This window comes from Ctenopharyngodon idella, chromosome 10 (assembly GCF_019924925.1).
Source record: "Ctenopharyngodon idella isolate HZGC_01 chromosome 10, HZGC01, whole genome shotgun sequence".
NCBI classification, from domain to species: Eukaryota; Metazoa; Chordata; class Actinopteri; order Cypriniformes; family Xenocyprididae; genus Ctenopharyngodon; species Ctenopharyngodon idella.
In genome coordinates this window covers 45,175,799-45,197,100 of record NC_067229.1, presented here as the reverse complement: position 1 = coordinate 45,197,100, position 21,302 = coordinate 45,175,799, and the positions used below count along the sequence as shown (strand labels likewise).

At 37.6% G+C, this 21,302-nt stretch overlaps 2 protein-coding genes across 2 annotated transcripts in view; one reads left to right on the top strand and one right to left on the bottom strand.

The window, feature by feature from the left end:
• Nucleotides 1-472: 472 nt before the first annotated feature.
• Nucleotides 473-14,471, bottom strand: rasa1b (RAS p21 protein activator (GTPase activating protein) 1b). The gene is made up of 26 exons (XM_051909981.1): nucleotides 14,329-14,471; nucleotides 13,243-13,917; nucleotides 12,976-13,128; nucleotides 12,655-12,790; nucleotides 12,497-12,567; nucleotides 11,740-11,857; nucleotides 11,597-11,628; nucleotides 11,412-11,464; nucleotides 11,180-11,330; nucleotides 10,233-10,311; nucleotides 10,024-10,147; nucleotides 9,783-9,939; nucleotides 9,615-9,702; nucleotides 5,938-6,018; nucleotides 5,693-5,850; nucleotides 5,534-5,610; nucleotides 5,273-5,445; nucleotides 3,899-4,058; nucleotides 3,680-3,822; nucleotides 3,188-3,303; nucleotides 2,988-3,074; nucleotides 2,667-2,734; nucleotides 2,459-2,547; nucleotides 2,279-2,356; nucleotides 1,355-1,489; nucleotides 473-1,283 (listed from the first exon to the last, which is right to left on the bottom strand). The coding sequence occupies exons 2-26, from the start codon at nucleotides 13,734-13,736 to the stop codon at nucleotides 1,200-1,202; spliced, it is 3,105 nt and encodes a 1,034-aa protein (XP_051765941.1). The 5' UTR covers nucleotides 13,737-13,917; nucleotides 14,329-14,471; the 3' UTR covers nucleotides 473-1,199.
• Nucleotides 14,472-15,193: 722 nt separating this feature from the next.
• edil3b (EGF-like repeats and discoidin I-like domains 3b) overlaps nucleotides 15,194-21,302 on the top strand; it is a 29,218-nt gene continuing 23,109 nt past the window's right edge. The window contains exons 1-2 of the mRNA XM_051909982.1: nucleotides 15,194-15,601; nucleotides 18,118-18,192. Of these exons, the coding sequence (XP_051765942.1) occupies nucleotides 15,535-15,601; nucleotides 18,118-18,192 (142 nt within the window). The 5' untranslated portion in view covers nucleotides 15,194-15,534. The remainder of the gene's footprint in view (nucleotides 15,602-18,117; nucleotides 18,193-21,302) is intronic.

The following is a 21,302-nucleotide window of genomic DNA, read 5'->3' as shown; positions in this document are numbered from 1 at the left end:
AGGTGCGTTCACTCCATATCGTAATTACTGTAACTACGAGATTCTGGCTCGTAAAAAGCGTTCACGTCCTCATAGAGCTCATAATTACAGTTTGTAAGCTGGGAGTTTTCTGAAAGCTCCCACGTGGCCACTGTACCACCTGACCGCTGTAGATTCATTTAGGCACTTAGTGTGTCATAGAAACGCATAATCCCCAGTCCGAGGACGTGAACAGCTCCGATTATAACATCAGGTATTGTCATCTCAAGATTACGGTAATTACGCAGTGGCATGAATGCAGCATGAGTCGACGTTCTGACGTAAACAAGGAAGCGCTTTACTGCGTTTGCTACGTCAACAGCGTAGAAGACTGACATAGAAGAGAAGAAATTGTTGAATAAAGTAATTATTCTTGTCGCTTCACAACATTTTAAAATGACAGTGAATGAACAATAATAAATGGTAAGAAATTCATAGAAATAAAACTGACAAATGACAAAAATCCTATGATTTATTTGCATATATATTAGAACACAATTATTGTATTTTTACAATAATGTATTAAATGAGTGCATGCATACTTGATAGTGTAATGTCACCCATATCTTTATGCATATTGTCAAGAAATCATTTTAGAAAAATTCAAAAGCAAAACGCATTATTTTCAATTCCATGATTCCAAGTATGAAAATAGTTTTGATACAAAATAGCTTCTTTTGCACTTCTTGGTAGTTCCTATATCAGACACATATATAAAATCAGATATGAAGAATGTTTTCTCTTGATGGCCTGCTCAATCACAAACCAGTCAGAGTGTAAATTCATAAAGCATATTTGGTCTTTCCAAGCATGTTTTCCACAGCTTCAGTTAGATAAAACGCTTGTCAAGCATCACAACTGTCAGACTTCTCAGTATAATGTTTTTTAGTTTGTTTTCAGAGCAAAAAAAAAAAGTAATAGTGTTTAACATCGCAGAATGCAAACAGCAGACATGAACACTTCTGTCACTCTGTCCTTTTTAACGACAGCTGTGGAAAGTTTCTCTTGCCTCTATTTTTATCTCTTTATGAAAACATCCTGTGAATAAGGGTGTGCAGATAAACAGAAACATTCACTCTGTCTCACTGCCTTGTGGCGTTTCTGATCACAAGTGGTTTATAGTGTCACAGAACAGACATGTAAAAGCTTTTAAAGTGTGTAGGACTGTGAAATCCTGCAGTCTATCGGCCGCTGTTGGTCACTGCATACTGAGTTTGGGTCTGCTGCAGAAGTTCAGTGACTGCCAAGAGTTTTTTCAAGATGTGCTGTGAGAGAAACACAACATGAGACAAGTTCTGGCTATCAGCATGAAATATGTCATAAGTTCTAATGTTACCTGCTGCGTGCCTCTCTCATTACTGAGTATCCTCAGCTCGTTTAAGTGTGTGACACAGAGCTGGTGCAGGGCAGCGAGGTCACGGGCCAGGTCAGTGTTAAAGTGCTCTGTGAGTTCAGGAAGCTCAGGGATGTTCTGAAAAGAGCAAACATATACAAATACTAAAGACATACTGAACATACTGCACAGGCCACGTAAATATGACTTCATTGTTGTGCTTATCCACCTACTTTTAGGCAAATATTGGGATATTTTATTAAAAAAAGCTGGATGTGCATACATTCTAAAAATGTGCAAAAAAAAAGTATGCACTCAATTCAGGAAAAAAGAGCCACAGTGGCTTCCCTGATTGCAAAAACTTCCATATTTATTAGATATTTTGAGCCAATGTTCCAGGCCGTGTCAATTTTGTTCTTTTGAACACATGGGATGGAAACAGTGCTTTATTCTCAAATATTTTATGCGATTTCCAATTTTGTGCATAAGTTAAATTCACAACTTTGGATGGAAACAGCTGTTTTCTATTTCCATGTTGCTGAATATGGATCATGGAAGATTTGCGCCCCCTGGAGGAAGTCTATTTTGTGTCTTAAAAGTAACAGTTGCGCAGCAAAAAAGTTGTACATAAAACAAATATTATTTTAGTATGTTTGACAAGAAAATACTATTTCAGGGTTTTTACTTCAAAATTTCATATTTAATTCAATGTGCTACTTGCCGTTTCTCTATAATTATTTGTGAAATTTACTAGCTGAAAATAGCCTGAAATAGTATTTTCTTCTCAAACATACCAAAATAATCGAAAAATATTTTTTTCGCTGTATAACTCATTTCTGAGTTTCAAAAGTAAAAATCCTACACCTTTTGTTCAATGTACTAGCAACATTTGCAGCAAAATAAGCAGTTTTAGAGATGCTGACAAACCCCAAGCTCGTCCAAAAACATGATCATTCTGTGTTTGTTGCTCTTGATGAATGGATTCACTCCTTCCATGTACGGCTCCTGAGATGGGGAAAAAATTAAGAATTTGAAGAAAGCAACAATTATAGAGCCTGGAAAGTCTACAAAAACTTTTGAAATCCAGTTAAAGTGCTTGTTTTTTACTTTGGCACCAAATTCCACCAGGTTGGCCAGATTCTGGACCGCTTTGGCCACTAAAGTGAGTGTCCGGGATGCGATAGGGGAAGGAGGGTCTGCAGAAATAAACGTAATTTTTTTTTTTTTTTACATTCAAAAGATTTATTAAAAGACATATCTTTATGTAAAGACTGCCAAAAATGTTGTTGATGTCTGTTTGTCATTCACAGCTCACCAGCAATGATGTTAAAAATTCTTGGGTTGACAATAGCAGGACAGATCAATCTGAGGAAGACAAATCCACTGGAAAAAAAAAAAAAAAAAAAAAAAAGAGACTTTCTTAATATATAAATTAAATTATATTATATACTTGATATATCTTATACTAATTCATAACATTATTTTAATATAAATATAATTTAATACAATTTATATTAAATATATAATTTAATATAGATTGTATTTAACTCATTAATTATTATTTATTAATGTTATTAAATTTAAATAAATAAAAAAACATTCAAAATGTCCTGCAACAAAAAAGACATTTCCATACCTTACAACTCTAGTTTTCATGGTTGTGTTTCTGGGCCACTTTTGCTGTACAGATGTCTGTAAACACCCATAAATGAACCTGAGAGTTCTGCAAAAAGAAAAAAAAAGGCAACAATATGTATAAATCTCCATTCTCTCACATTATATCCTGATTAAATGGTTTATTGGCTGAATTCCTTAAAAGTCATGTCAGAGACTCACGGAGGCAGGATTTCAGCAGCCATGAATATTTTCTCCACCAGCTCAGACACGATGCTCAGGAGATGAGTGAGATTCACATTCACATCCTCATTCTTCTCCAGTTTAGAGGGATTGAGCTAATTTACAGTATATTTACCAGGCATAAAAAGGTTACTGAACATTTCTAATGACATTCACAAATGACCATCAAACTAGGACGCATCAGCTGCTAAAACGGTTCATTCATTTTTGAAGCATATTAGCAGTGTCATTTGACAGTCATAAAACATAATAGGTTATGTAGATATTTAAGCATTAAAGATCTAGTTTAATTCTAAGGGGTTAAATAGAGGATAGAACTGGTCATTTAAAATAAATTACAAATAATGAAACTATTTTAATGCAAGAAACCTTGACTAACATTATTAGCTACAAAAGGAGGATATGGTTGGTGCCTTTCAGCATGATGATCTATATGCCACTTTAGATAACACTAAAAAAATGAACCAATACCTCACAGGACTGTCTAGACTCCATGATCTTCAGGATGGTGTCTTTCAGAGCGTGGTGAACGAATGGAGTGGCTGTGGCCTTCATGTACTGCTCCATCAGGGTACTGGCCAGAGTGGTGGCACGAAAAAGAGTTGTAGCTTCATCTGTAAAAACAAGCAACTCTGTGAATAATTCTGAGAATTCAGCCATACAGCATAACAAGAGGAATAAAAGGATTACCTTCAGCACTGATCTCACGGTCACTGAGCTCTCTGAGCAGCTGGGCCTCCAGGTTCTCGTGTCTGAATATCCTGAGCAGAACGCTGGCCAGGAGAGTGCGGTCCTGTCCACAAACGTGGGCCAACGCGTTGATCACATGTAACTCCTTCAGCAGAACCAGCTGTAAAGGATCAAATATTATATGAACCAGGGTATATTTGTTAACTAAAAATATTTAAAACATTTCTGTTTCACTGGCAGTAAAAAGTTTGGAATAATAAAGACTTTTTTAATGTTTGCTGCTCACCAAGGCTGCATTTGTTTGATGAAAAATACAGTAAAAACAGTCATGTTGTGAAATATTACTACAATTTAAAATAACTGTTTTCTATTTGAATATATTTTAAAATGTAATTTATTCCTGTGATGCAAAGCTGAATTTTCAGCATCATTACTCCAGTCTTCAGTGTCACATGATCCTTCAGAAATCATTCTAAAATTATGATTTACTGCTCAAGAAACATTTCTGATAATTATCAATGTTGAAAACAGTTGTGCTACTTCATATTTTTGTGGAAACCATGATACACTACCATTTAGTAAGAACTTTTTAAAAATAGAAATGAATAATTTCAACAAGGATGCATTAAATTGATTCAAAGTAAAGACATTTATGTTACAAAAGATATGTATTTTAAATAAGTGCTGTTCACTGAAATTTCTATTCATCAAAGAATCCTAAAAAAAAATTGTATCACAGTTTCCACAAAAAAATTAGCAGCTGTTTTCAACACTGATAATAATAAGAAATAATTATTAAAATAATTATTATAATAATAATTAATATAATAATAAGAATTATAATATAATAATAAGAATTAATAATTGAGCACCAATAATAATTGATAATAACTGAGCACTAAATTGGCATATTAGAATTATTTCCGAAATAAATAAATAAAAAATAAAACTGAACTACAACTAAAACTTAATTAAAATGAACCTAAATAGTAACATTAAAAACAAACTAACCAAATAACAATAAAAATAACAAAAGCACATAATAAAATTACCAAAAAATCAACTAAAATTAAAATATAAAATTAAAAGCTAATTCAAAATATTAATAAAAATTATAATAGTATATAAATAATACTAAAAAACCCTCAAATGCCATGAATATTTCTCTATTACTCTGCATTTTCTAACATTTCAATAAAAAAAGATGCCACTTCCATCAGCAAGGATCAGACTAACGTTCTAACATTGTGATTTAAATGTAATATATTGTAATTTCTAGGACATTTACTAGCCAACTGGCCAGTAACTGAGTTTTATTTATATGTGGACCCTGTGTATATATCAACACGTGTATATTTCCAATGAAAATCCCACCTCTTTTAACTCACTGTACACCTCCACGGGCATGATCTTCTCCACAGAGTAGCGCACTCTCAGGCGGAGTGAGCTGGGCACCACGTTCTTCAGGGGCACGTGAGAGCTCAGAGGAAACCACTCGTCAATCATCTGACCCCTTTGGAGCCGACACAGTGGGCAGCACATGAACACTGTGGGAGAGCACAAGAAGAGTGTACATTATTCCTTATACAAAACAGTATTGAAAGTCTGAGCATGAAGTAATAAGGAGGAACTTACAAATATCATTCTCTTTGCTTTTTCTTGTCTTGTTGCTCAGGCTGATCTCAAACCTGTTGATTTCACTGGATAGGTCACTGCAGGAATATCATGAAACATGTAAATAAAGATATATACAGTTTTATACAATTATTATCAACATCTGAGGATGCGGCTCACTCGAAAATGAATTCCTCTGTCCACACAGGGTTCTGGCCCTCCCGCGGATGGGTCTTTGCTACCTGAATGCTGTTCAGGTAAATGTTGCAGTAAGCATTTGTGAAATGTTTACTGGGCAGTTTGTGAGCCTCCTCAACATTCAGAAATATACTGCTGACCTGTAAAGATACATTCGAGTAACACACGAGGAGTAGCACTGTGGTAATTCATTGACATTAGACATCAAGATGCAACTGAGAGTTTACCTGACGCAGGCGTTTGTTTGAGCATGGCTGGCTGGGTTTCCTCAAGTTACTGCAAAAGGTTTGCAGACATTTCATCCAGTCCTACACAGTTCAGAAAGAACAGATGAAGAGAGCAAGAATAAATTTAACAATCATATTCAGTGTTCTATGGTGCGACAACCGTTTTTCCATCCTCATTTCTGCAAGATGACAATGTAACAGTCAAAAAGATCATAGGTTATTTATCAATCTATATATATATACATATACAGTGGGTACGGAAAGTATTCAGACCCCCTTAAATTTTTCACTCTTTGTTATATTGCAGCCGTTTGCTAAAATCATTTAAGTTCATTTTTTTTCCCTCATTAATGTACACACAGCACCCCATATTGACAGAAAAACACAGAATTGTTGACATTTTTGCAGATTTATTAAAAAAGAAAAACTGAAATATCACATGGTCCTAAGTATTCAGACCCTTTGCTGTGACACTCATATATTTAACTCAGGTGCTGTCCATTTCTTCTGATCATCCTTGAGATGGTTCTACACCTTCATTTGAGTCCAGCTGTGTTTGATTATACTGATTGGACTTGATTAGGAAAGCCACACACCTGTCTATATAAGACCTTACAGCTCACAGTGCATGTCAGAGCAAATGAGAATCATGAGGTCAAAGGAACTGCCTGAAGAGCTCAGAGACAGAATTGTGGCAAGGCACAGATCTGGCCAAGATTACAAAAAAAATTCTTAAGGTTCCTAAGAGCACAGTGGCCTCCATAATCCTTAAATGGATAACGTTTGGGATGACCAGAACCCTTCCTAGAGCTGGCCGTCCGGCCAAACTGAGCTATCAGGGGAGAAGAGCCTTGGGGAGAAGAGCCTTGGTGAGAGAGGTAAAGAAGAACCCAAAGATCACTGTGGCTGAGCTCCAGAGATGCAGTCGGGAGATGGGAGAAAGTTGTAGAAAGTCAACCATCACTGCAGCCCTCCACCAGTCGGGGCTTTATGGCAGAGTGGCCCGACGGAAGCCTCTCCTCAGTGCAAGACGCATGAAAGCCCGCATGGAGGACTCCAAGATGGTGATAAATAAGATTCTCTGGTCTGATGAGACCAAGATAGAACTTTTTGGCCTTAATTCTAAGCGGTATGTGTGGAGAAAACCAGGCACTGCTCATCACCTGTCCAATACAGTCCCAACAGTGAAGCATGGTGGTGGCAGCATCATGCTGTGGGGGTGTTTTCAGCTGCAGGGACAGGACGACTGGTTGCAATCGAGGGAAAGATGAATGCGGCCAAGTACAGGGATATCCTGGACGAAAACCTTCTCCAGAGTGCTCAGGACCTCAGACTGTTGCATCTTTCCCAAAAAGACTCATGGCTGTATTAGATCAAAAGGGTGCTTCTACTAAATACTGAGCAAAGGGTCTGAATACTTAGGACCATGTGATATTTCAGTTTTTCTTTTTTAATAAATCTGCAAAAATGTCAACAATTCTGTGTTTTTCTGTCAATGGGGTGCTGTGTGTACATTAATGAGGAAAAAAAATGAACTTAAATGATTTTAGCAAATGGCTGCAATATAACAAAGAGTGAAAAATTTAAGGGGGGCTGAATACTTTCCGTACCCACTGTATATATAAACAGGGGTTGGACAATGAAAATGAAACACCTTCACAGTGGCCGGAGGGATTTTGAGCCATTCCTGCTCCAGAACAGTGTCCAGGTCACTATGTGATGCTGATAGAGGAAAACGTTTTCTGACTTGGTCCACCAAAACACCTCAAAGTATCTCGATAATATTCAGATCTGGTGACTGTGCAGGCCATGGGAGATGTTCAACTTCACTTTCTTGTCTCATCAAACCATTCTGTCACAAGTCTAGCTGTGTGTATTGGGCATTATCATGCTGGTACACGACACCACCGTCAGGGAACAATGTTTGAACCATTAGGTGCACATGGTCCTCCAGAATGGTCCAGTAGTCCATGGTAGTGATGCTCCCATCAAGCACAGTAGGGAATGCCATGATATTGCAGCCCAAACCATCACTGATCCACCCTGTTCTTCATTCTGGCCAGCAACAGTCCGGGTGTTAAAGGGGTCCTTGATTATGATTTCACTTTTTTAACTTAAGTTAGTGTGTAATTTTGCTGTTTGAGCATAAACAACATCTGCAAAGTTACGATGCTCAAAGTTCAAAGGGAGAATTTACATAAACCCTGCCCCTGAAAACACGCAACAAAGGGGGCAAGGCCATGTTGGGCTGCTTTAGAGAAGAGGAAGAGTTGTTGTAGTAGAGTGTTGTTGCCATGCCGTCATTTTACACCGGACTGCTTCACAAACGAGGGTCAATTCAATGCTGGATTTGCACAAAAGATTAACATTACGGCAAATGCTAGTTCATGAGTTGAATCAACTCCACAGCAACTACATAAATTTATCCACTAACCATTCAGAAATGTCCAGTTTCATTCTAAAAGTTGTAACTTCTTCCTGAGTCTCTCCATCAGTGTCCGACTCCAGTTTGAACAATGTAAGGCTGAACACCGTTACTGACAATTGTAATTTTGGCTGCGTGAGATTCTCCAGTTTTGTTGTTGTTGAGCAACTGAAGCACAAGCTGTTAAAGCTCCGCCCTTTTCTGGAAAGAGGGCCGGGAGCAGCAGCTCATTTGCATTTAAAGGGACACACACAAAAACGGCATGTTTTTTCCTCACACCCAAATAGGGACAAATTTGACAAGCTATAATAAATGATCTGTGGGGTATTTTGAGCTGAATCTACACATTCTGGGGACACCAGAGACTTATATTACATCTTGTGAAAAGGGGCATAATGGGTCCACTTTAAGCCTCTTTGAGGCTTCTCCTCACTGTAACTCTCCAGTATGTGGAAGAGACAGTGAAGATGGACTCATCAGAGAACAATACATGTTTCACATTGTTCACAGCCCAAGATTTGCACTGCTGGCACCATTGAAACGATTGTTAGGCATTGGCACGAGCGACTAAAGGTTTGGCTATAGCAGCCTGACCATGAATATTGACACTGTGGAGCAGTTTGGTGGAAACAGGAGAGTCAAGATGTGCATTTAATTCTGCAGTGAGTTGGGCAGCTGTGGTTTAGTGTTGTTTTGGATACAATCCAGGTAAGTAGCTGGACATCCCTTTCAGACAGCTTCCTCTTGTGTCCACAGTTACTCCTGATGGATGTGGTTCTTCTTGTGTGGTGGTATGCCGACATTACCCTGGATAACATAGCTCTCAATACACCACAAAGACTTGCTGTCCTGGTCACAGATGAGCCAGCGAGACGCGGACCAACAATGTGTCCTCTTTTGAACTCTGACTTGTCTCCTATTATGTTGTGTGGATTGCAATATTTTATGTACAGCTGTGCTGTTGTTCTGCTAATCCAACCTTCACACTCTGCTCTTACTGATGGAATGTGAAATTAGTGAAGATTGGCCACCAGGCCACGCATATATAGGCGTAAAACCTCCAACACTATATTGGCTGGTGTTGTGGAGATGGATTTTGGATCAATGAAATTGAAACCGACTGACTTACAAATGCATTATTTCTCATGTTAAACTCAAGACAAAAACTCTGATTAAAATGTGATTTAACACTTGGACAGTATTACTCTGATGAAAGTGTATTAGCCATCATTGCTAATGAAAGAATCGTTACCTGAGCTTGTTCTGGCGTCTCTCCTGCAAAGTAAAAGATACACTGCTCCTCGCTGAAGTGCTGCACAACTATCTGGAAACAGTTTGGCCTGCAAAAAAATACTTATTTGTAGTTCAAGTGAATTTTAAGTTGAACTACTTTTAGCACATAATTCAGCGAGAAACAAACCTGCCAAACATGCTGTCATGGACCTCATATACAGAACACACACTCAAATCAATTAAACCCTTCGGTTTAGTCGCACGTTTCTCGCTCTCGAAGTAGATCAGCTGGGAATCATTACCCTCAAGGATGAAATATAGATTTTTCCATCTTTTTCCTTTTCCTATAAAAGACATTAGACAATGTATCAGTAAAATTATTTTGATATTGCCTTCAACGTAAATCTGCTTTGAAATGTTGGTGATACCTTTATTGAACAGGACATAACCTTTCTTCACAATGTTTTTATAGAAAGCATCCTTGGTCTTTCGACGGATGGTGTTGTAGATTTCTTTGCCTTCGACAGTGTCTGTCAGCACCTGCTCCTGGTGCTGATGAAATCACACAATTCAAATAATCTGACACAATAACATCAATAAAATGACTGAGAATTTTCCAAATGGTTGTTGCACATACTTGGACAGATAGAGCATCTTTAAGGTTGTGGCCCTCAACTATCTGTTCCTTCCTGTAGTGTTCAATGATGTCATCAATACTGTACAAACATAAACAAGAAAACACAAGCAAGGTGTCATGAAACTAGGATTGTCAAAAGTACCGACTTCGGTATTGAAATTTTAAAAAGGTGACGATACCAACATTTCCCCCTAGCATTTTGAGGGCTACTGAGTGGATACTTAAACGGATCCTCCGATTGGCCATTGTGTTCACACACTCAACAGATATGTCTATGATTGGCTACAATGATCAACGCTTCAAAAACATGTTGTAAATAGACATCTTTGACACTCTTCACCGAGTGCTTACGACAGGGGTGTCCAAACTATGTCCTGGAGGGCCACTGTCCTGCAGAGTTTAGCTCCAATTTGCCTCAACACACCTGCCTGGAAGTTTCTAGTATGCCTAGTAAGACACTGACTAGCTGGTTCAGGTGTGTTTAATAGGGGTTGGATCAGGAACAAGGGCCCTCCAGGAACAAAATTGGACACCCCTGGCTTGCACAGATACACAGGGGAGTTTTTTTAAAGCATGTGTCCATCAGCGGATCCATTTGTCAGCGGATATATTTGAGATCTGCTGATAGATACCTGCTTTCAAACGCTCCCATGTTTATCTGTGTACGTGTTTGGTAAAGAGCATCAAAGATGTCTATTTACAACATGTTTTTGAAGCGTTGATCATTGTAGCCAATCACAGACATATCTGTTGAGCATGTGAACACAATGGCCAATCAGAGGTGTTTAAGAATCCACTCAACTGCGCACAAAATGCTAGGGGGAAATGCTGGTATCGTCACATTTTTTAAATTTTAGTACCGACTTGGTACCGAAGTCTACTTTTGACAACCCTACATGAGAACTCAATTTTATACATTCCAAAAACGTTTATCAAATTGCATGTACCTGTTGTAGTAACGGCCTCCCATCAAGAACTGGTTGCTGGGTGTGGGGCTGATTTTGAAGCGCCGGATGGTCTCGGTGGTGCGGAAGTACAGCGAATAGTCCCCAGGTGTGCTGTCGGACGGCCGCACTAAAAATCTGCCCACCTGACCAACTAGGGAGAGCGATTACAGAAGTTTCGCAGGTGTAAACCTTTGCTATTTTTTTCATTTAAATGTTTTTTTTTCTGACAGACCTGCCATCAGTAGGTTATAAGCCTCTGGCTTGTTGATCTTGCCATGAAACCAGCTGAAACAGACAAAAGATGTTGATCAGAACATATGAGATGCATGAATATAATTAGATATTCCTATCAGTTTTATGTTGTAGATAGTTTGCATTACTACTCCTCAACTAGAAATCTAAACAAATTAAACTCACGCTTTCCCCTCATGTGGGTCTTCCTCACGTCCCTATGAAAGTGTCGATACAAGGACAACCTCTGTCATTACACTGTATCTTTTGTTATTCTTCCAATAATTGACACACATTTTTTATTTAAAATCTAAAGTGTTTCCACTCACCACTTCCTTCACCAAGTCCTCAACTATAAGTCCCTGCTCATCTGTTCGGACATTTGTCACCCACAACCAGCCATCCTCCAGTTCATTATGAACTATAAATGTGTCACCTTTGAAGAAACTGTGAGCAAAAGATGTCCATTTAAGTAAACTTTAATCACAATGACAATGCAATTTTTTCATTACATATTTTATAAAATGTTTTTTAAAAATCCACAATCACTAAAATTACTAACAGGAAATAAATAAAAACTAAAACCGAAATATAAATGTATTAATCTAAATAGTAATGTAAAAAACACAATACAAACAAAATTACTAAAAAATTTTAACTTAAATTAAAATGAAAACTGAAAATATAAACATAATACCAAAAAAACATAAAATTCAAAATATTAATAAATACTATAATAGTATACACATAGTATCAGTAATGATTTTTTAAGATATACATTATAATTATATATATATATATATATATATATATATATATATATATATATCACACACACACACACAACTGTGCTAATATTTTTTGCTGCGTTGTTTTTTTTTTGTTTTTTTTTTTACATTACATTGATACTTTGTCTTTGATGAATAGAAAGTTCAAAAGAAAAGCATTTGTGACAATATAAATGTCTCTACTGTCCCTTGTGACCAAAATAAATTGTCCTTGCTGAATAAATGTTATTTTCTATAAAAAAAAATCTTTTGAACACTAGTGTATATACAGTATTTGAAAATAACAAAATAAATTTACCTGATCTCATCAGTTTCGGGCACTTTGGTGTATGGGAGAATTGCTCGCACCCTCCTGCGGTCTTCAACAGGCTTACATAACAAAACGTATAGTTTTTTTATACACAGTGGAAATGACATTGTCAATTTTTCTGTTAATAAATAATACAAAATGCCTACCTCTGGAGGGGCGACTGGTGATATCAACTTCTCTCCTTTCAGCAGACAGGACACATAACTGTAATAACCAATCAGATCTGACAGAGAGGAGAAACGACGGCCTCCAATGTAGTAATCGCCACACATGGCGATGATCCTGCAAACATTTATTACTCTGGTCACCACAGACATCATCTCATTATCTTGGTATAAAATCTTTTAGATTAAAATAAAAGAAAAATTATTAAATTGTCATGGCCATTAGTGATGGTTCAATATAAAGATGTGGTCTAATTTGACACTGATGCTGAGGAGAAAAAATTAAGAGAAAAAAACAAACACCTGAAATGACTGACTGTGTTGGTCATACTAAGGAAAGATAACACAAATGAGCCAGGTCGGCGGTCACTCTCCCTGATGAGGTAGCTGCCCGCCACCTGGACCTGAAGTAAACGCTCCTCTGCAATCATCCGGTCCAGCTTCCCATGATACCACCTGTAGAGTTACAAACTCCATTATGTACTTGCCAAATGATCTTTTACTGTTTTCAGTAAAAAGTTCAGAGTTATACACTCATAAGATGCAAAATGTCATATTACAGCGACTTACTGATTAGGAGGCGGTGCAGTGAGGGTTAAGACAACTTCGTCATCCTCTCCAATTTCCTGCACATCCTGAGCATCACCTTCTTCAACTATGCCCAACGGGTGAATTGAAGAGGTTGGCAGGCAAGCCTCGGGACTCAGGGATGTGGATGATATTCGACCGACAGCACCTTCCTGTGTAGGATCTGACATCCCCCTCCCAACTCCTGAAAGAGACCCCAAAATAACATGTCCAGGACTAATACCACCTCCCCTTGAGGCAAACATGACGGTTCCAGGTCTCGGATCCTTCCCAAAGACGGAAAATGTGACCCCAGGAGGCTGTTTAGGTGGTAAAACCGTGGTATGGACAGGCAAAGTTGAGCTCAGGTCCGAGATCTGCATCCCCTGGCTGCAACAGGCTGGTAAACGGGTGGTCCCGTCTCCTCCTGCCCCAGCCATTCGGGTCACCACCGAAAAGGGATCAGGCTCCTCGCCGCCACCCTGGGTTGCCATCATTGTCACCCTGGGAAGTTGGCAATGAAAGCTGACAAAGTTCAGGAGGGTTTCCCCTCCTGAAACCCACAACTACACCTTTATTCCCTTTTAGGAGACAGTTTTCCCTCTAATTCAGTGTGTTGGTTTGGGTCTAATACAAGACAGACAGCTTCAGGTCTTCATTGTTTGATTTTCTCCTTATCTGAAAATAGGAAAGGACACAGTAACTGAAATACTGGAATACGACTTAAAAATATAATTATTTTTTTGCACATGATGCTAGCACATTTTGCCTTTGTAATCACAACAAGATATTATTTATCTGGAATGGGAATAAACATCAAAACTATTATGAGGAACTGTGAAACTGCATTTCAGCAAGAATAAGCCTAAAGAAAAACAGAATCAAATCAAATCTGCATACAAATGACGGCTATGTGCGTTAGCTGTTAGCTTAGTTTGGTTCTGGCCAAGTTTGACAGCACAAAAGTCCAGCGTTTGAGGTTAGTTGAGCGCTTATGCTTATTTACAGTCAGGCAGGAGTGTTAAAAAGTGGGGAAGAGATGTTAAAAACGATGTTAAGGAAGTTTTTCGTTACATTTGTTTCACTCACTTTGGCTATTTTCATGTTGAGAGTTGTGTTGTGAAGTCTCGCGCAGCCCTCGCGCCCCTCAAACACTCCCACCACGCGTGAGCCCGCCCGCCGCGCTCCTGACTGAGGCGCGTGCCCGTGCCTTGCCACCCTTCACAAAAAAATACCATGGTAACAACGGTTTCTGCCATACATAGTCACGTAAAATTAATGTTGCTACTGTAAAATCATAATAATAAATTATGTATATGGATTTTTTATTTAAATATTGGCTAATTAGCTAATTTATCTTTAAAGGCATCGGTGGCAAATCATGTAAACTATCACGTTTCTAATGTTTTATATAAACTATTTTCTCAGTTTTATTGCAACTTTATACGTTTTTAATAATTAAAGATGAGTATGATAATCAGAATCGAGGTTTTACTTGGAATTAGAGGCAGTTTATGCGAAATATCGGGTTAAAATTAGCTTATTAATTCGAAGATGCTTAAACATTATCTATTGTCGAATGCTGTTACTTCCTCTTGTTGACCTACAGAGGGCGTCAGATACACACACTCACACACACACACACACACACACACACACACACACAACTTTGAGGTTATCATAAAGCTATACTTTATGAATGTACTATGAAGAACATCAATATATGTGCAATAAATAAACATGTTTGTAGACATAATGAGAGCACACCATAGGAAAAAAAAAACATGATTATCTTCGATGCACGACGTGATGTTTTTATTTTCTTGTAAAACAGCCAATAAAGTAGGTTAATATGGGACATTATAACATTACATTTGCACGTGGGGATTTTACGTTGCACATCACGAATATTGGAGAGTCAAATCAATTACGTGCCCCTATTTTTTCTTTCATTTCTTTGTTTGTTTTGTAGGCTATATTTGTTTAACTCTGTAAAGTACCTTCAGTAGCTACATTTAAATTCCCTGTAAGCCCTAGATATTAAAGTTCAGTATTTTTTCTTGCTTTCTGAGGATGAATGGATCAGTGGGTGCGTCTTCACTGATGCCAGTGTCGAGTCTCCATCATCATCTTCATCACTGCAGTAAGAAGCAGCAGCATCACTGCTCGGAGTCACAGCATCACCGGACATCCTCGCTGCGAGTCTCTCTGCCATTACATCTGCATCACAGCTGAAACACGGGACGGATCGAGGCTTTACTGGAAAACCAGCGGACATACACAAGTTTCCTCGCGATGGTTCCTTTATTTTTGTTCCTGATCGTCCGCATTGCTGCGTCCATCCCACATCCGACATCCACTGGTGAGTTCACTGAACACAACTCTGTGCGTTCATCATACGACTCACATTTGCCCAAAACAAACCTACATTAAGTTTATTACACACATCAGAACTTCAAGACTACGTTTAATGCGTTTATATTCACAGGTCGGACATCAGCTGCATCACTTTGGTATTTTATTCAAACGTCCTCAGACATAATTCATAAGGGAAATGATAATGAGATGTCGGGTTATTTCGGGCTTGATCAGCGCCCTCTAACAGACGTTCAATTAAACATGATATTAATCCAAGCACATGCAGCTGCTTGACACATAAAGATGGCAATGAATAGTAAAACGCCTGCTCGTGCATGTTACTTTGCTCTTAATCTCTGTTATGATCTGTGATATTTGTTTGATATTACTTTGAGGTGATCCAGAGGTCATCTGAACAATAAATAGGCTTCAAAACACTATCATCTGCAAGCCTGAAACATCACCTTGTGTTTTTAATGGCTGAACCCAGTGTGATTGTTAAATGTCATACTGTGGCTGACCTTTACTAGAATGACTCAGTATGGACTGTCACTGAGATGTCATTAGAAATCAACTGGGTTAGTGTTGTTGTGATAGAGTTTTTTGTGTAATATCACTAATTAGAGCTGTTTTTAGCTTGAAACCTGTTGTTTTTTCACGCCTATAATTTATTAAAATGAATATTATCATTGTAATGCTGATAAAAATATACTTATAAATCATAGTTTCCACCAAAATACCATATTTACTACAATTTTTGAAGAAAATGTATGGTAATTCAGTCAATTTACTTCAAACAGTATATTCCTCCATATATATATATATATAGAGAGAGAGAGAGAGAGAGAGAAACCTGTTGTTTTTCATACCTACAATTTATTAAAATTATTACTGATGCTTACAAAAATGTACAATGTACTTATAAATAGGGCTGCACAACGATTAATCGCGATTAATCGTTTGCAAAATAAAAGTCTGTTTACGTAATATATGTGTGTGTTCTGTGTATAATAATTATGTATATATAAATACACACACATACATATATATATTTAAGAAAAATGTAATATTTATATATAAAATATTTATATGTAAAATAAAATATATATAAATATATATTTATTTATACATGCATATATTTCTTAAATTTATACATGTGTGTGTATTTATATATACATAATTATTATACACAGAACACACACATATATTACGTAAACACAGACTTTTATTTTGCAAACGATTAATCGCGACCTACTTATAAACCATAGTTTCCATCAAAATACCATATTTACTACAGTTTTTACAGTAAATTTTACAGTAAATTGTACAAACAATATCATCTACCATGTAATAGGCTAAAGTAAAAAAAGATACAATAAAAACAGTAATATTGTGAAATAACCATTTTCTATTTTAATATAGCCCATTTTAAAATTACAAATATGCGATTTATTCCTGTGACGCAAAGCTGAATTTTCAGCATCATTACTGTCACATGATCATTCAGAAGTCATTTTAATATGCTAATTTGCTGCTTAAGAAACATTTACTATTATTATTAATATTTAAAACAGTTGTGCTGCTTAATATTTTTGTGGAAACCCTGAAATGTTTTTTTCAGGATCTTTGATGAATAGAAAGTTTGAAAGAACAGAAAGCCTTTGAAACATTATAAATGTTTTTACTGTCACTTTTGATCAATTTAATGCATTAATTTTGTAAAAAAAAATTAAAATAAATCTTACTGGTGCACTTGTACAAAAAACATGATATTGCCATGGTACTTGTCCCAACAACTACATTATTGTCATGGTACCATAGTACTTTAATGTTAGTGAAGTTACAGTTTTATCCCAGTAGTAATAACTAGGCCTACTTTTTGGTGGAAAATGTGACTACCTTGGTACATTTCAATAAGGGTTTTGTTAAAATAGAACTGTAAGCTTTGAGGAATCATTCTTTTCCTTCCGATTCACTGTGTTACTCATAATCAAATTGTAGCAAGTTTTCTGTGCCAGTGTTTTTGTGTCAGTGCACATAACGTTCCTGGCAGTTTAAAATTCATTGTACTGGAAAGCACAAGGCCGTGTGGATCGTGCTACTATAATCCACTCTGAGCTTTATGCCCTCAGGTTGTGTCGGATGATCAGCGTGAAACTAGACAGCTCCATCAGCCATGTTTCTTTACACAAAGGATTTTCTCTAATCTTCCATCTCATGTAGCCTTACACATTTCTGAAGCACTGACATTTTGTCATCACCAAACATCTGCGCTGCATCTTTAAGAGTCAGCCAGTGTATTCCAAAGTTTGGCCGACAGGACACCTGTGTAAACACTCAAAGTCCCACTCCAGATTCCTGTGGCTGAATAATTCAGGTTGAAATGACAGCGTGGCTGAGGATAGCATCACAAACTCATGCGCATCACTCTGCAACACACATTTCTAAGTTGTAGAGGTGACTTGTCTTTGGAAAAGAAGATACATTCATTTCCTATTTATATCTCTTCATGTTTTGTAGGTGAAGTATGTGAACCGGTTCCGTGTGAGAACGGTGCTGACTGTCCCAGTACACCATCTGATGAAAATGTTTCCTGTGAGTTTTTAAGGCACTTTTTAATGTGTTCATTTGGATTCAAGAAGCCCAAAGGCCCATGAGATTTTATTTCTTGGAATTTTTTCTCTGTAAGACCACATTTTAAAATTTATGGAGTGATATGTGCCTCTGAGTTGAGTTTTATGAAGTGTTTGCCTATTCCTCATCATCTGAAAACGTATCATACATGAGTTTACAAATTTAAAGTGTTTTATTTCTCCACACTCCCACAAATAAAGCTTCTCCAAAGATTCTTAGATTCAGCAAAGAACCATTTTCTTATCAAGAATCATTTCTGGCTGTGCTGGAGTTGCTATATGGTTCTTCAGATCAGAATTTTGTTTAAAATGTAGAAAATCTACAGTGCTTATAGAAGGTCATCATACCCTGTGAAAATCTTTACCTTTTGTCACATTACACCCTGGAAAATAAAATAAATTAAGTCAAAGCTATATGTACACATTATAACCCTCATCATCAAAGTGAAAATAACCATTAAACATATTCTGGAGGATTATTAAAAATTAATTCATGATGAATACTTGCTCAGGTGCAACTAATCAACTTCAGATCAAACACCAGGCTAATTGACCCTTCGTCTGGAGTTTGATTGACAAACGATCTAACCAATCATAACGCCGAATCCGCCATTTTGTCTGACAAAGCAGTCAGGAGTTAGAAGATTAACCTTGGTGGACTTGAACTTGAAAAATGGTGTGTACTGACATCTTTCCACGTTTGAAACAACATTCCTTCTCATGTTCATTCATGTTTATTTGATGCTATAAATTAACTAGTAGGAGATGATCGGTTCACGAGCCGATTGAGCTGAGGCGCTACAACAATGTCACGATGCATTAAAGAGCCACAAAACGTTTTTTATTGTTCGAATTTCTTTAAAAAATTACACAGTTTGAAAGCTGTGACTTTGTTTAATATCATAAGTAACCTGCTCTGTCTTGTCTGTCGATGTGTTGTCAGTGTCCTCTTTGCTCCGCAATGTATTTTGGCGTGACAGCGCCATGGCTTGTCGGACAAAGCAACAGTATCTAAGGGGGGCGGGTCTTTGCGAAGGGTCAATCGTTCCACCTGACATCAGTTGTAGTGGTTTTGATTCCTCCAGAATAAAACCAGCTGTTTCTTGAAGATTCCACTGTTAGTAGTGCATGGTACTGCAAAGAATTCACCATATGCTTGGGAAAGAGCTTTCAAAAGGCCTCAGGGATAAAGTTGTAGAGAGGCACAAGTTAGGAGTAGTGATGCAAAGTCCGATTCATTTCCGCGAACCGGCTCTTTTCGGACAGTTTGGCTCAATGAACCGGTTCAAAAAGCCGATTCATAGGTTCATCGTGCTATGATGTCACAATGCATTTCTTTTCTAACAACTCAATGTCATATCAATGAAAGGTTTAAATAAAGTCATTTGTGTCAACGCATATTGAAACGTTCAAATAAAAAGTTATTTGTGTGAACGCATAGCCTATTGCTGATTATTGCCTTTCATTCACTTAATGGTTTGTGAACCCCCTCTCGTTTGTGGTCATAGTTTCATTGGATCGCGGATCCTTTATGTCGGACATGACTGATTAATATTGATTAGCCTACATCTTGGATAAGATTCGCATTTTTCTAATGTCTAATGTCTAAAGTATATAGAAAGAATAAACTCTTTGATTTCACTTTACAACTTATAAACTGCATGTATAATTAACCATAGTAAAATTTATTTACATCTCTCGACAAAAAGGTTTTTGCAAGTTTTAATTAAATAGTCACAATAAGCATGTTTCCATTATGTGCCTCAGGCTTGCATGGTATTGTCAACTCAATCATCAGACTCCTCGGTAATCCTCGGCAAACCTCGACAGTTGGTTGAACCGGCTCAATCGGTTCTTTTTGAGTCGGACGTGCTACTTCGTCTTGTGCGTCTTGCGCCATCAACCCGGAACTAAAGTTCGATTCCGTTCGATTAGTGAACCGGCTCGACCGGTTACTTCCTATGAACCGGTTTCAACCGGCTCAAAAGAACAATTCGTTCAAGAACCAAACATCACTAGAAGGCTACAAAAATATTTTTAGCTATTCATCTGAGTACTGTTCAGAGCATCATTAAGAAGTGGAAAGCATATGGCAACACATTGCCTAGATCAGGCTGTCCGTCCAAACTGAATGACCAAGCCAGGAGGACATTGATCAGAGAAGCTACCAAGAGGCCAAAGGCAACAATGAAGAATTTAAGGCTTTATGGCCAGGACTGGTCGGTCTGTGCATGTGACAACTATCTCACAAGCTTTACACAAAGCTGGCCTGTATGGCAGGATGCCAAGAAAGAAGCTTTTCCTGAAAAAGTGCCACACTCGTTTGTGCTATGCAAATACAACACCTAAAAGACTTTGATGCCATCTGGCAAAAGGTGCTATGGTCTGATGAGACCAAAATTGACCTTTTTGGACTGAACTCCCAGGGCTGTGTTTAATGAATAGCAAACAAAGCACACCACCCCAAAAAAACACACCATACCTACTGTGAAGCATGGTGGTGGCTGCATTATGTTGTGGGGGTGTTTCTCTTCAGCGGGACTGGGCGATTGGTCAGGATTGAAGGGAAAATGGATGCTGCCAAGTACATCCAAATTCTTGAGGAAAATCTGCATCCCTCAGCTGAAGATGAGCAGGTCATTCACCTTCCAATACGACATCCTAAATATACTGCCAAAAGAACAACGCAATGGCTTAAGGATAGGAAGGTGAACATCTTTAAGTGGCCAAGTCAGAGCCCTGACTTAAATCCAATGGATGGACTCTGGAAGAGAGCAGCCCATTGCCACTAACCATGCAATTTGACTGAACTTGAGCAATTCTGCAAGGAAGAATGGGCAAATATTCCCCAATTTAGGTGTGCAAAGCTAGTACAGACATATTCAAAAAGACTAATGGCTGTAATTAAAGCAAAAGGTGGCTCTACGAAGTATTAAATCAGTGGACTGATGACTTTTCCAACCTTGTTATTCTAGTTTTTCAATTTTCAGAACTGTTGCTTTTTGTTGTTGTTGTTGTAAGGCAAAATTTGTAAATAAAGCTGAAAAAGGTTTTTTGGAATGGGTTTTGATT

Coding starts and splice junctions, on each gene's coding strand:
- rasa1b (XM_051909981.1), bottom strand. CDS start 13,736: ATGATGGCAACCCAGGGTGGCGGCGAGGAGCCTGATCCCTTTTCGGTG. Junction 10,312..11,179: donor GGAGGCCGTTACTACAACAG/GTACATGCAATT, acceptor ATGTTTGTACAG/TATTGATGACATCATTGAAC. Junction 9,940..10,023: donor TTATGTCCTGTTCAATAAAG/GTATCACCAACA, acceptor TGTCTTTTATAG/GAAAAGGAAAAAGATGGAAA.